General features: G+C 47.2%; 5 protein-coding genes across 5 annotated transcripts; 1 reads left to right on the top strand and 4 right to left on the bottom strand.

Moving 5' to 3' along the window:
- Positions 1 to 10: 10 nt before the first annotated feature.
- On the bottom strand, positions 11 to 1697 carry LOC128712495 (UDP-glycosyltransferase UGT5-like). Its single transcript, XM_053807385.1, has 2 exons — positions 1445 to 1697; positions 11 to 1371 (listed from the first exon to the last, which is right to left on the bottom strand). Exons 1-2 carry the CDS (start codon positions 1695 to 1697, stop codon positions 11 to 13), a joined length of 1614 nt encoding a protein of 537 aa, XP_053663360.1.
- Positions 1698 to 2417: 720 nt separating this feature from the next.
- LOC128715777 (uncharacterized) lies at positions 2418 to 6252 on the bottom strand. The gene is made up of 12 exons (XM_053810692.1): positions 6162 to 6252; positions 6015 to 6101; positions 5748 to 5949; positions 5488 to 5655; positions 5318 to 5412; positions 5097 to 5251; positions 4859 to 5042; positions 4538 to 4790; positions 4214 to 4479; positions 3497 to 4140; positions 2781 to 3132; positions 2418 to 2713 (listed from the first exon to the last, which is right to left on the bottom strand). The coding sequence occupies exons 1-12, from the start codon at positions 6250 to 6252 to the stop codon at positions 2418 to 2420; spliced, it is 2793 nt and encodes a 930-aa protein (XP_053666667.1).
- A 516-nt stretch (positions 6253 to 6768) lies between these two features.
- On the top strand, positions 6769 to 7461 carry LOC128712494 (sperm flagellar protein 1-like). The gene is made up of 2 exons (XM_053807384.1): positions 6769 to 6892; positions 7163 to 7461. The coding sequence occupies exons 1-2, from the start codon at positions 6769 to 6771 to the stop codon at positions 7459 to 7461; spliced, it is 423 nt and encodes a 140-aa protein (XP_053663359.1).
- Positions 7462 to 7551: 90 nt separating this feature from the next.
- Positions 7552 to 11795, bottom strand: LOC128712493 (UDP-glycosyltransferase UGT4-like). The gene is made up of 5 exons (XM_053807383.1): positions 11621 to 11795; positions 9119 to 9400; positions 8823 to 9050; positions 8528 to 8743; positions 7552 to 8462 (listed from the first exon to the last, which is right to left on the bottom strand). Exons 1-5 carry the CDS (start codon positions 11793 to 11795, stop codon positions 7552 to 7554), a joined length of 1812 nt encoding a protein of 603 aa, XP_053663358.1.
- Positions 11796 to 12153: 358 nt separating this feature from the next.
- Positions 12154 to 13924, bottom strand: LOC128712491 (UDP-glycosyltransferase UGT5-like). Its single transcript, XM_053807382.1, has 4 exons — positions 13916 to 13924; positions 13377 to 13872; positions 12940 to 13310; positions 12154 to 12873 (listed from the first exon to the last, which is right to left on the bottom strand). The coding sequence occupies exons 1-4, from the start codon at positions 13922 to 13924 to the stop codon at positions 12154 to 12156; spliced, it is 1596 nt and encodes a 531-aa protein (XP_053663357.1).
- Between the last annotated feature and the right edge of the window lie 1360 nt (positions 13925 to 15284).

Below are 15284 nucleotides of genomic sequence, written 5' to 3'. Positions count from 1 at the left end.
TAGCAGAAGTTTACGATCGATTTTTTGTAACGCTTTTGCGCTTACTGGATGACCTGTCTCGATCCCGCTGTCCGTTATTGGTTTTAGTCATAAATGCGGCCAGTTTACTGATTAATAACATACCAAACACCAAAGCTGCTGGGTACAGCACCAAATCGAACGAATTGTACTCGAACCAGTTGAATCGAATCGATTTCGACTTCAAATGCACTGCGCCCTTGTGTCTGGCTGTGTACTCAATCCAGAAGATGGCTTCATCCATCGGTTGCACCAGCCGATCGGTGAAGAGTTTCGATATTTCCTTCGCACGCGCGAAATACTGTTTGTTCTCAATTAAATGGCGCACCTTCGCACCAAAGCTCTGCTCGGTGATGCTTTGGAAACTCATTTTCTCTGCAAATCCTTGCTTTATCGCACGGTCCGCATTGCGATGCTGATCGCCAAAGAATGGCATGAACAGCACCGGTACCCCGTGATGCATCGTCTCGAACGTACCGAACTGACCGCCGTGCGAAATGAAGAGGACCATCTTCGGGTGGGCCAGAATATCGTTCTGCGGTGCCCACTTGCTGACCATCACATTGGGCGGAATGTCACTATTCGGGAGGCTGTTGTCTTCAAACTTCCAAACGATACGCTGTTCCAGTGTACCAAAAACGCGCAGTATCGCCGTACGCTTCTCGATCGGCATCACAGCACTCTGCATGTAGGCACCGAGCGAGAAATAGATTACACCGTGCCGTGCTTCGTCCATGAATTGACGCAACTCGTCAGGGAGTGGTTTCGGCGCTCGAATGTGTGCTCCGCCAATGTTCACCAGCCCACGAATGCTTGGACGCGGTGTGCTCAGGATAGGATGGCTGTTGACCAAAATAACCGAAATGGACTGTTCCAGCTCCATTATGCTTGGTAGACGTTCAGATTCCTTAGTCAACTCCCCAAATACTTCCTTTGCTAGTTGATCCTGTTGCGGAAGATATACGTATCTGCGGTAAACGGAATCACACAACGAAATTAACACGTTGTATGCTCTTTGGAGGAAATCCATATCATCTTCATAGGAAAGGATCATGTGCGGCACAAAGGACCACGGTGTATTTAAACCCATAATCCGGTCGAAAAAGTCCGAATAACCGTACGTGCTGATCGTAACGATCGGTGCGTTGAATTTGTGCGCAAACATGAGCCAACTTTCTTGGAAGAACTGTTCGGCAACGACCAAATCGAACTCGAGATCAGTACGCCGAATAAACTGGCGCACATTTTCCGACTCCAAACCATGCCGGCTGGTATTGAATCCCAGTTCCCAGTACATGAACAGCTTGTCGAAATCCGATGTTTGACTGGACGCGAACAATCCCTCCACGGGAACTGCAAGTGAAGATAATACATCCCGATGAAACCAACGTAAATTGCACTTCACTCTGTGCTTGTACAAACTTACATGTCTCCCGAATGGGATACGGAGGATCAATGAAGATTTCATCGTAGTTATGTAGCTTCTCACCAAACGGAAAGGCTGTAATGCACGTTACCTGATGCTGTCGCTCGGTAAGCTCACGTATGAAATGTTTCAGCATTAACCAATGGCTAGGACCGGGAAATGGGACGAGAAACAGTATCTTGTATCCATCTGCACTCGATAGCACACTGCCCAGCAGAAACAAGCAACCGGTAAAAGCGAATCGCAACCACATTTTGTGGCGGAGAGGTTGTTACCGGATGCGAATTACCAATAGGACTAGCAATCATCTCGTATTTCGAGCGTGCAGCTAAACGCTCTCTATCTTATCACTAAAATTGATTCAAGAGGGTCAACATTCAAATGACTTTGACTACAGATTTTTTGTGTTCTGTTTCATCTATGTGCGGACACAATGATGGCAATGGTGGTTAGTGTGAAAAGGACAAAGCAGTTGTTTGTGTGGCCTACTCTTCGACATGATAGGGACCGCGTGGACACCAGTGTATCAGACTAACGAATTCTGGAACCGTATTTGTGTACTACTGCTGCAGAAAATTCTATTCGGATCCGGAAGACCGCAGTGTTTTAGCATGAAATTAGAGAATATGGCCCATTGCAATGTATGACAGTTATCTACCAGCATGAATTCTGAATTTAGATAGTGCTGGACGGTGGTGTGGAAAGGTAGAGTAAATCACAACTTAAAGCAGTTGTTTTTCGGACATTAAGGCGAAGAATACTGAAGAACGGAATACCAAAGGAAGGAAGGACTTCACCAAAAAGGACCCGTCAACAATCTCTATCCACTGATCTAATTTCCTGGTAAAAGATTACTCATCTCCGCAGTGAGCAAACAATTTAAGACAAATCACATCAGGGCAAAATGTTTCTCACTTTGCTCGTTCTATTATTTTTCGTAAGCGCTGCTTACCATCCTAGACTCCGGCCTCATTTAGGCCACACTTTTAATCCAGCTTACATACGATGAAATACGCGTGTGCACGTATAGTTCATCTTGCGAACGACCGTAGCTTATTAACCCGACCAAATACTGCGTCGTTGAGTTGTCGGCCGTATTACGTTTATACCAAACGAGCGGATCTCCGGTGAACGAACGGGGGCTGTACACATCGACATCTGCACACAACTCGGACGTACGTAGCTTGCGGCTTCCGTGCATTGCTAAATACTCCTGACAATCGCTGTTATACTTCGTGTAGCTTTCAGCGAACTGTGATGCATTGTCCACTGCAAAATTACATAATGAAACGAATGGATATATCGTGGCTACATAAACACTCGTAGCAGTGCTTACCCGTAACCTTCCGATGGAGCAAGAACGGTGTGTGGGTTTCATTCTGCCACAAACAGATTGGATATTTGAGTCCCGTTGGGACCATATTTCTTTCCAACCGCACAAGGCCAATATCATGTAGCAGAGCCGTAGAATTATAGTTTGGATGGATGATCACTTCTCGGATGCGAGCCATCACCGGATTATACCAGGTAACATTAGGATTACCCTCGGCAATGTTCACCACTGTTGGTGGAGTTCCTACACCCAACAGACAGTAGGCAGAGGAAACCACCAAATTGCGGGTAATCAAGGCTCCCGGGCAATTCCATTCCGTTTGCCGACCCATCCTATTCTCCCAGCCGATATAAACCTGTGGAACAGAGGTAACATCATGTTCATCTCCAATAACCGCTATCTATGAGTGCTGTGCTTAATGAATCTTTCTAGAAGAATTATTCATATGAATCTTAAGTGAGGAGTCATTCCAATTAGGAATCGTCTTCCTAAAGATTCATGAATCCTCAGACCAGCGGTTGATCAAGCCCCTTAATGACGAACAAGATCCTTTGGAGATCATAAATTTTAGATGGTTCATGGATCTTGGAAGATTCGTAAATTTTTGACTATTCCTGAATCTTTGGAATAGAGATTCAGATTCATTCATTCAATTCAAAGATTCATTCAGATTCATAAATCTGTATCGGATTCACCCAATACTACTATCTATCCCTTACCATGTGATAATATTGGTCGATTCTGTCAGTTTGCCATCGTTGATATTCTTTGTGAAACTTCCGGTAGCGACTCTCGCAGTCATCCAACTCCTTTGCTGCATCACTAGAACGCGTCTCGTTTCTAATGTGCTCATATGGACAACACACCACTGTGCCGCTGTTGCAGAATCGCACTATCCGGTTGGTCTGCGCATCGTAAGCTACTTTCGGACAGCGTTGCACATCCGTACACAGCCCTTCACTACCATCGGGTGCCGTGCAGTGATCATATCTGTGCAGATCAGAATTGATAAAGTGTACCGCATCGTTGGTGTCCTTGTAATTGGGCAGCAAGACCGACTTCATCCATTCGTGATGCGGCCCTAACCGAGTCGCTACGGCAGAGCGTCCAAAACCACAGTCCTTGCCGAACAGGTTCAGTGCGTAGATGTGCTCAAAGTGTCGTCCCATGCGCCAAATGTTGCGCCTTAGCGGTGCTCCAAATAGCATCTGACAGGACTCTGGCACCAGGAAGGGTTTGTTTCCGAAGCATAGATGCTCCTGTGCGAGTCCGTTCGATACACTGGGCAAATATTCTTCCGGGATACTACAGTTCGCCTGCTGATGAATGTCTGCCCTCGGAGCTACCTGCACGATCTGCGGTTCTATAGCGATAGATACACAGATAAAGCGAAGTGAACAAGTGTTCCAAAAAGAAACAGTTTTGTAGGTACTCACTAAACTCCTTCAACATTTCGCTATTATAGCTAAACTCGTTTAAATCCAATCGCCCCTGTCCGGTAACGTAAAACCGCGGATCGGGAAGGTTGAAAGCACTCCATATGCAAGCGGGAACGAATTGAGATGAAAATTGGAATCTATTCTTCAGCTTTAGAATAGCTATATCGTTGTAGTAAGAGTTGGGTCTGTACCGGGGATGGCGATGTGCTTTTGCCACATCGTAACGGGTATCATTCGCAAACGCGATTTGCGAAGGCGACGTCCTACAATACGGTAAAGATAGTTTAGAAATGTATTAAGAGCCTCACTGTACCCACAAACCTCTGGAAAGAAGCACATCGAGCAAGCGTTACAACTGTATCCTCGTCGATAATTACACCGTAACAGTCGTCCGGGCCTTTCGTACCCGTTGGCCAATATATTTTCACCGTTTGTGTCGATGAGATGATGTTCATGTGCGCCTTACTGGAATCTAGTGATTCGAAATTGGCCGATTTTTGGTACACAACGTCATCCTCATACTCTCTGAGATGTATGTATCTAAGAGCGCACGCGTAAGGCTTAAAACTCCATTCTGAAATCATTAGAAATATTGTGCTAATTTAGCAACACATATTTACGCAATGTCGACCGACTTCATACCCTGTACTTTTTCTCCCCGTTTTGCCAACTCCGAACGTATCCAGGGTATGTAAGGTGACACCTTCATGTACACTCCCGGTACCGATTGTCCGCAGATGCTACCAAAGGAGGTTACCGCTATAATGAATGGTGTCATCTTTGCATTGGAAAGCAGCTTCATCTGCAGTGGTCCACCGGAATCTCCCTACAAATTGGACTGTAAGCAGCTAATCTTTGGTGCGGACCACACATCACATACCGGACAGGTGTCCATTTTAACATCACCCGCACACAGATGATAGTTCTGCAAACCCTGCCTTAACCCACGATCACCTTTCCGATAGTGTTGATCGCACTGCGCCTTTTGAACTACACTGAGCGATACCTTCAGCAAAATAGGAGTGCTCGCTTGACCTACGGGTTTGTACAGTAACTATTTTTAATCAGAAATCCCATTAGATAAGGACATCGTACACTTACCGAACCCTGTAGAACCCCAACCGGTAGCTTCCATCGAAGGAAAGGGAATCTCCTCGTCGTTCCACAGACATCCTGGAGCCACCGTGTCGTGTAGCCTAAAACAGATTCATGTGATGTAGCATGTGCATGCTATTCCATTTGCCACAGCGTTCTTCCATACAACCACTCACACAACGTTCTTCTCCAATCTCAGCAGCGCCAAATCGTGATACCGTGAGTTAAACCGGTGCTCCGGATGACGTATAATTTCGACAATCTTAAGCTGCTGCGCGTACTGGTTGTCTGAGTCATCGTACAAATTAATATCACCAAGGCGAACAACATCAGGCTCGACCGTACTAAACAAAGAGAAGGCCAACCGTACGACTTGTTCAATACGTATCTCCTGCGAGGTTTGGTGGATGCGGACAACGCTTAGCACGTAACATACTTATCATCTGCTGCGCAATGAGCCGCCGTAAGCACATAATTCTCCCAGATCAGTGATCCACCACAACTCCAATCAATTTTTCCACCGTTTCGCGTCCATCCTACGGCGGCCATATGAGCAAATTCGCGTAAATATGCCGGCCTTCCAAAGGCAGGCAATGGTTCCGGTCCATGTCCAAACTTGTAGTAACGCAGATGACAATCTGCAAGGGCACGCAGCCGCATATCACCCCCATTCATTGTTGCTATTAATTAAATTACAACTCACCGTCAATAGATTCCCGTTCGTTTGGCAAGATCGTGGTGGTGATGTCTTCGTCTAATTTCGATTGTGTTGCAAGCAGGGATCCATACGCTTTAAAATAATGGAAAAGTATTAATTTATTGTATTGATTTTCTGGTTCGAATCGCTTACCAGTTCCGAAAATCTGAACTACAATCGCTATCTTCCAAAGAAGAAGTATTCCTGCCGATGGTGCCATTGTTGCTGCTACGCTTGCTACCATCCTCCACTGATGTCGGTAGCCGATTAAATCGTGCGAACAATCGCAATAACCTTTCCAACGAGCGAAGCGAAACCGGTTTGATTGCTTTGCACGAATGCTACCGTGTACCGGCGAACGCTAGCAATGTGTGGTCAAAATTAGTAGATGAACCACGGTTGTGGAAGTGATTTTAGTACTTTTATACATCGTTCAGCATGCAACAGGATTTGTACGTTTTAGCGGTTAATGTTTTGGTGTTGGTGTTGGTGTTGAAACCTTGTTAAGAAAGAAGCCACAAAACGAAAGATTGTTTGTGGGGATTTCCGGAGAATTTGGAATCTGCGTTCAATCTGCGTTGGATACATTGTTGTTTGTTAGAATGTAAAATCATGCTTGTTTTATTCTTTTTCAGCTAAGCGATGACTTTCATGTTTCACATTTGTTTCTTTTGTAATCATCATAGTAGCATGGAAGGTTCATTAGAGCAAAGTGTGTTTTACAGAACATCGAGAGAAAAGGGGAGTAATTTCGTCAAAAATGGCAACCAAAAAGAAACCAATTCAGCTATCGGTGCAAGAAATTACGGAAGTGTATCGCTGGGTAAAACAATTCAACCTGTCCAAGGAAATTAAAAATATCAACCGAGATTTTACGGATGGAGGTTTGTATCAGAGTACCTTAGTGTATTTGCACGAAAGTAGTTAATTGAGGGCGGTTCGATGGTGTATTGGTGGCGGTACCGTTCTTCACACGGCAGGACCGGTCCAAAATCCCATCCGGACCAATCCCCCGTACGCAGAACTTGACTATCCAGCTACGGGTAAACAAAGTCAAAGAAAGCCAGAAACGGCAGGCCTAGTCCTGTTGAGGTTGTTGTGTCGATAAAGAAGAAGCTAATTTTAATATTTGTTGTCATTATTCATTATCTTAGTGCTGGTAGCAGAAATCTTAAAGCATCTTTATCCGAAGCTGGTCGACCTACACAACTACACCAGGTGTAATGCTACCCGAAACAAGCTGGACAATTGGCAGACTCTTAGCCGGAAGGTTTTCCACCGAATGAACATCTATCTGGACGACGAAATGATGGCCGACTTGGCCAGCGGAACCAATGGCATGTTGGAGGTGCTGCTGTATGAAGTGATGGCCAAGTATAGCTTAGAACACAACCCACGCCCCGAACCGGAAGATCCTGAGGAACACAATCATTGTGAAGCACGATTTGAGTAGGTGAAGGTTGTCCAAGTAATAACGGGCACCATTCGGTCCAGAGTGTATACAGTAGCATTAGCATTTATTTCGAATATAAAATATGCATCTTTAGTTCAGCTTCGGCTTTCGCATCCCGAGCATTGTGTCGCGAGTCTTTGGTTTTGCTTTCGGCTTTGGTGGCGTTAGGAAGAGGCCGACCACCTTGTAAAATATGGCCGCCAGTAGTAGGAACGCTAGCGTAACGAACCCAACCACATCAAGCATCAGGTACTGTGGCCAGGATAGTTCGATGGCTTTGGTTTTCAGATGCTTGGCACCCTTGTGCCTTATCACGTACTCGATCCAGTGCATCGCTTCCTGCATCGGCGGTACCACATTGTCCCGGAAAAGGTCCGACGCTCGTTTAGCCTGCTTCATGAACGTAGGGTTGGTGAGCAGTTCGTTGATGCGCGACCCAAGCGTTATGACGTTCACTTCCGCAAAGTTCAACGTTAACGCATAACCGGCCTGTTCCGCCTTTAGCGCATTACGATGCTGATCGCCGTAGAACGGTATGTACAGCATCGGGACACCACGGTAGATGCCTTCCTGGCTGCCAAACATGCCACCGTGCGTGATGAATAGCACGACCTTCGGATGGGCGAGGATGTCGCTCTGCGGTAACCATTTGCGTACCATCACATTCTTCGGCAACCGCGCAATGTCTTCGTTTTCGTACTTCCACAGCACTCGCTGCTTCAGATTCCGGAACACCTCCAGAAACGCCTTCATTTTATCTTTCGGCATGTCCGCACTTTTCATGTACGAGCCGAGGCTGAAGAATATGACGCCCTCCTTGGCACCGTCGAGAAACTTCTTAATGTCCTCGGGTAGCTCTTTTGCGGGCTTGATATGTGCTCCGGCCACATTTACCAAACCCGGAATGGTGGGACGTGGTGGTGACGTCGAAAGGTGACTGTTTACCAATATGGCGGAGATGGATTTCTCCAGATCTTGAATCGAGGGCATCAGCTCAGGACCTAATGGGTATTGAAAGATCAACACATCATCATGATTTACAAACCACTGTACGCTTGTGGCATACCTTCAATCCGCGCAAAATGTATCTGGGCCAACTTGTTCTGTTGCGGGATGTAGTAGAATTGACGGATCAGCAGATCAACAAGCGAGATCCAAAAGTTGTAACAACGCTGGGAGAACGTCATATCGTCGGATAGCAGTAGCACCGGATGCGGTACAAATGACCATGGCGTGACGAGCCCCATAGCTTGATCAATATGATTAGCGTGACCCAGAGTACCTTCGAATAAAAACCGAAAATAAGAAAAATGCTTTAATGTACCTCCCAATCGAATCCTTCCCTGCTAGATTCCTCTTACAAAGTGTCACAATCGGTGCCCGATACTTGTGGGCAAACATTAAGAATGCCTCCTGGTAGAATTGCTCCGAGATGATCACGTCGAAGTCGGTATCATCCTGCTCGATAAACTGTTGTACGTTTTCGTTCTCCAGTGCGTACTGCGTCGTCGAGAGGCCCACCCGCCAGTAAAGGAACAGATTGTTCAGATCACTGTTGTACTTCGATTCGTATATGTCCGACACGGGAACTGCAATTGAAGGGGCAGACATAGGATCACGACACTACAAATATCCTCAATGGGTTACGAATACTTACAGTAGTACGGTATGTCATATGGTGGATCGATCAGTACTTCGGTATAGTTTCGATGTGGTTCCTTCATGGCGAAGTTAGTGATGGCCGTTACTTCGTGCCCTCGGGAAAGCAATTCCTTTACGAAATGTTCTATCCATAGCCAATGGGATGGAGCTGGGAAGGGCACCAGGAACAGTATCTTGCCACCTTCGGCAAGCGGACAGAGGGCGGTAAATGCGAATGCGCAACCGATGATGTAGGACAGTACACGGAAATGCTGCGAGAGTAGAAGAGAGTTAAACACTGGACATAGTGAATACATAAATCAGCCTGGTTACGAGTTCGTCGGTGGAAATGACTGTTGCAAACGAGAAAAGTTATTGCATCAGTGGGACAAGACGTTACCGGATGAAGTTAAATTTATGAGCTAGATTGTATTACAATATTCAATAGCAAGTAGGTCCAACACTTGTATAAGATATCAAGGTCTGGTAGTAGACATGTTTCGCAGATCTCATCGTGTCAGATTTGATGGACAATCTGCTGAAAATACACACTCTAGACCAGTTCGGTCCATCTAGGCCCTCTTCACCAATGTGCCAAAATCCACACATCTTGGCAACTTGCCGGTATCTTTAACCTAGCATTCCTTTACCGCACCCCATCAATAGTTCCATTGGCAATTAGTACTGACAGTGGAAAAAACTAAAACTGGTACGGAACTCGGGTAAGGTTGGGTAAATCATTAGATTCGCATGAACCTGAGCGATCTCGTTCATTTGTCGTGAAGAACTGAATGAACGGTATGGATCTTTCGACCTTTTATCTTTCATCCAAAAATTTGTCTCTCAGCCCTTATCTCGTTCAATCCTCCGTTCCAGGTCACTTACCAAATGTTCCTATATTCGACAGGTTGCTTTTACTTTTAACGTATAATTCACCAGTGTTGAAGACAGGTGCAGTTGTTTTACGTTCAAAGAACGGATCGTACTGTACAGGTTTAGTTCAGACGACCCCACTCTAAACTCGGGAGAGCATCTGTTCGATTACCGTTGGCACAGTTGCGTGTAATAAAGTCGAGTCAGAATGGTTCGGGTCAGTTTTCGGTTGTTTACTTCGGACTAAAATGAATAGTGGCACACCCACACTTGTCCCCGTCCGGCGGGGGTATTTCACCATCCACTGGAATGGACACAGCGCGAAGGAAAGCGATGGCCTACATTTACTCCACACATCGCCATCAAACTATTTTTAATCGTCCAAAAACTCGTAAGAATGGGTAAGTGTATCTTTTGCTATATCTTCAACACGATTCAATAAACGTACCGCACTGGCGAGAGGCTTTAGTGCTTTAGCAGCCACTTTAATAGGGAACCAATTCCTGCCCCAGTAATGATGGTGCAACGCGAAATCGAAATGAAAACGCAACAAAAACAAATAAAGCATACCGGCATCATAATCAAAATAGCGAAAAGGAAAAAAAACAACAAAACAGAAGAACCTGAGAAGCGATAATGCGGCACGTTGTCGGGTGTGGGGATCGTCCACCTAAAAATATTCTTAATGTTTACTAGAGAAGCCCACGCGCCCCGTGTCTCCGGCCACCCGTACGGCGCCGCATGAACTTGGCACTTGGAACGCCTGTTCAGGGCGTTCCTATTTATAGTGGGAATTGAAAAATGCTTCGCCAAACCCGCACAGCAAGCAGTGCTGCTACGGTGTGTGGCAGTTGGAAACCAGTGTTTCCGAGAGCCAAGCGTCCTCAACTCTTTTGCCGATTCGATCTCATCGCGGCTCCAACCGGGAGCGCATTGATAAATTATAGCCTTATCATCATCAGTGTGACGAGTTCCGATATGTGTGTGATTGCGTGTATGGGTGCCCGCTGTATTTGATTGGGGTGGATTCGAGACCTTCGAGATATTACCAGCTCCCGGTAGCCGTAAATTCGTAGGTCAATTTAATGTCAACCTATGCAGTGCGGTTTCCTACTAGCAGCGCAACCAATTCGCGTGGCCAACCGACGGGAAATTGCTTACCATTTTCGATTTGCGAACTTGTTTCACCTCTGCGCTGGTCCCAGACAACAACACCTGACAGCCGCGCACACGTTTTGGACGTAAACTGATCGTTAAAACAGAGACAAAACCTCACTTCACGTGTCCGCGGATGACGATCGTTTGCACAGCAGGGAAGGTTTTACTGCTGGGGACTTGGGTAGCAGCAACGTGTGAGGGGGGGATGAATTTTGGGAAGATATTTTGTTTCTGGGGCACTCGTTCATCCGTTATGCAATGTGGCCCCGTTGCATTCGAGTCTCATTGCACACCTCGATTAACGTCTTGATCACGAAGCAATGGTTGATAATCAGCGGGCTGTTGATGCAATCAGTGTGAAAACCACTTAATCTGACCGTTAAAATCCGGATGGACCGTATCCGTTCGATCGACCGTGTGAGGATTCGTGGTGAATAAATAGATTCAAACCGCGGCAGGGGACGCTCGTTCCACGTGTCACGCTTACGGGTCGGTGACGGTGTGTGCGAACCGCGACTTGTGCACTGTTCCAAATATTTCGATCCTTCTCGGCTGTTGGCCGTACCGCTACTGGCAAGCCCGGATCGACAGCCGGATGGATGCAGCTGCTGCGCGAAGTGTTCTAGCGTTAAATCGCGTATCTTGCTGGTGGCCGCGCACATTGAGAGATTGCCAGAGAGGGGTCGAGAGAGAACGAGAGAAAGCGAGAGAAAACAGTCGAGCGTGAGCGAGCAATAAACGCACCGCGCGGATGCAATCCATCTCGAGAAACAACCCCCGAGTGACGTCGAGCAACGTTACGGCTGCTTACTGATAAATTATGTACGGTGAACCTGTCAAGGGTTTTGTTCGATTATCGTACAACAGCATAGAGTTAAGCATAGTTGAAATGTATTTTTACTCACACACATCAGCACATTTTATTTGTATCCGACCAATGCCTTGGTAAACACACGGCCATTATCGGGCCAGCTTATCTGGCTAACGCAAATCGTTCTTGAACCACTCCAAAATATTCGGTTACTTGACTTTGACTTTGGTTGCACGGTGTGGTTTGATCAGTTCCATGCCGCTGCACAGCAGTGACTTTACCGACCAGACCACACTCGCAACCACCAGCAAGGTCAATGACAACATGTCTAGCAGCAGATACCGATACCAGGGCATATGCACAGCGGCAGACTTCAGATGAGTTGCTCCCCGGTGGCGTATCACGTATTCGATCCAGAACGCTGCCTCCTCGAGCGGATCTGTTGGATTATCGCGGAAGATGGCCGACAATCGGTTGACGTTTTGCTGGAACTCCGCACCCTGCACTATCCGTTCAATCTTCGACCGGAAGTCCTCCATCGTAACGTTGATAATCTGAAGCGTAAGCCCGATGCCGGCACGTTCAAATTTGAGCGCATTACTATGCTGATCACCGTAGAACGGTACAAACAGTATCGGACGAGCCCAGTAGATGGATTCTTGCGTGCCGAAAATACCCCCGTGTGACACAAACAGCTTAACGTTGGGATGCGCCAGGACGTCATTCTGTGGGAGCCACTGTTGCAACAGCACGTTCGGTGGTAGATTCGGGATATTGTCCGCTTCCCATTTCCACAGGAAGTTGTACTGCGGCAGGGCACGGAACAGGGACAGAAACACTTGCAGAGTTTCTGGTGGCATACCGGAGCTTCTCAGGAAGGTGCCGAAGTTGATGTAGATAACGCCATTGTGAGATGAATCGAGAAACTCCTGTGAATAGAACAAGCGAGATCTTCACTCATGGTTCAAATACCGCTGTACATCATGCACAAGTACCTTCACAACGAGGGGAAGCGCTTTTGGTGCCCGAATGTGCACACCGGCAATATCGATCATTCCGTTGATGCGTGGTCTGGGTCGTGAGGAGATGATGTGGTTGTTCACAAGCACCACACTGACGTTCCTCTCGAGATCCTCCAGCGAGGGTAACACTTCGGTGGCTCCAAAATACTTTAATGTTAGCTTTGTCTGCTCCGGTAGATAGTGGAACTTGCGATTAAATGCATCCCACGCCGATAGGAACACGTTGTACGCCCGTTCCTTGAGGGACATTTGATCGTCATACTGGAGCATAAAGTGTGGTACGAACGACCAAGGAGTTATCAATCCAAATGCACGATCTATGTAGTCTGCATGGCCAAGAGTATCTGTAAGCGAGCAGTAGATGATTAAGGTAATGAAACCAACCAGTTCCAGATGACGTGCATACTCACTGATAGTGACGACCGGGACTTGGTACTTGTGAGCGAACATCAGGAAGCTTTCTTGCACAAACTGCTCAGCAATCAGAAGATCAAACGCGAGTCCTTCGGTTTTTAAGAACTTCTTCACGTTTGCACTTTCAAATGCGTGCTCCGCCGTCTCCAGCCCCAGCTTCCACAGGATTGACATCTTGAAGAACGGATCACCGAACGATTGGGACTTGTAGAACACCTCCATCGGCAACCCGTTGGCTTCGAAGTCGTACACGGGATCAATCAGAATCTCGTGATATCGCTCCGTTTGGTTCGTGCCATCCGTTCGCAACCGATAGCTGGTGATGGCCGTCAGTTCGTGACCTCGCCTCAGCAGCTCGTGTACGATGTGCTCGAACATAAGCCAGTGGCTTACGCCGGGAAAGGCAGAAACAAGCAGAATTTTGGCTGCGTCCCGTGTCGGCAACCATGCAAACACTCCGAAAACGGCCACCACAAACAAACCCGACCATCTCTGAAAAGGGGAACAAATGGAATGAGCTAGTTGAACTGCTTACATTGCACATCTATTCTTACCATTTTCGGAGCACTCTGCAGCACACTAGCGGTACGACTGCGAAGACGATCGAAAGGCTTCTAATTGTAAAAATCGTCGACGATCTCGTTTGTCATCTTCGTTACAGCGTTCAGGGTATGAGGGACGTGCATTTATGTATTGGTGTGCGCACTTGTTACGAATTCCAACGAGGTGAACCGGCTACAACCCGAAGGTTGGAGAAGATTGCGAAGAGAAAACAGCTGATAAATGTCTGTGTCTTCGGTCAGCAATCTTATCTACCCCACCAATTAAGCGTGCGATAAGTCAATTGGCACACTCCTTGAAGAGCCGCTTTTCCGGCCGGAATGCAATTTTCAGCCTTTCTCTCCGTGAGTACGCGGTGTGTGCGTTCTTCTCGCGAGCGAACGTACCGATCTCGTGCGTATGCTCACAATTGCTCCGCGTCGGATCGAGGGACCGCACCGGGTCTTTCGTGTTCTGTCGTCGCAGGGAGTGGCCTTCCTCATTCGTAACGGATCTTTCAAACGAAACGGATGCCATCTGGCAGCGTGACGGCGGTTCCCTGTTCGCCGCGATTTCGTACGGCCCAGCCTCACCGTAAAAATTCACGCAGTTGAGTCCAGTTACGGTGGTAAAAAGCAGTGTTTTGTCATTCGTTTTTTAAATATTCTCCCATAAAAAAGTGCCTTTTTTCGCATCACACACATGTCGAGCCGGTCTTCCGGCAGTGGAGGATAGAACATGCTGCGTGTTGTGCGCACGTGCACCCAGAGGGGGTGTGTGTGTGTGTTACGCCGAATTTTATGAATTGAGCAACATGCGCGGAAAAAGAAACACCGAAACGGAGCAACTACGCACGAACAACAACAACGAAAAATTACGCATCCTCCCCTCCCATACGGTGTCGACAGTAATAAGGAAAATATAAACAGACGTTTTCGGCACAAGCAAAACGTCCCGTCGCGCTGCAGACAGCGTCGGAAAATTCGGCGGTGAAAAGTGTGGTTAGGATTAACGCACCACGCAACCAAGTAGATCACGCCGGTGGCCGGCTGTGGCAAGGGGGGGGGTGTGGTGTGCGCAAGGCTGGGTGTTGGAGTGATGCTTAAAAATTAAGTGGAAAACAGCGGTGAAGAAAATGGTGTGCTTACGGAATTTATTTTTGTCACCGCCGCACGAAACCCGGGCCCAGGGGTTGCAATGAGGGATTTTCCAACTTTTTCTCCCCATCCCATCGTATGTGTGAGTGTTTGTTTGTGTGTGGGTGCGTGTGTGGTGCGAGAGGACGATGACGAAGCCGTGCGGTGGGATCAGTTGTGTTTCGGGCGGCCTAACATACGGACGGTTTATTTGGAGCGATCGTAACA

Source organism: Anopheles marshallii, chromosome 3, assembly GCF_943734725.1.
Source record: "Anopheles marshallii chromosome 3, idAnoMarsDA_429_01, whole genome shotgun sequence".
Classification (NCBI taxonomy): domain Eukaryota; kingdom Metazoa; phylum Arthropoda; class Insecta; order Diptera; family Culicidae; genus Anopheles; species Anopheles marshallii.
Note: the sequence above shows the minus strand (reverse complement) of the source record. Positions and strands in the feature narration are given on the sequence as shown.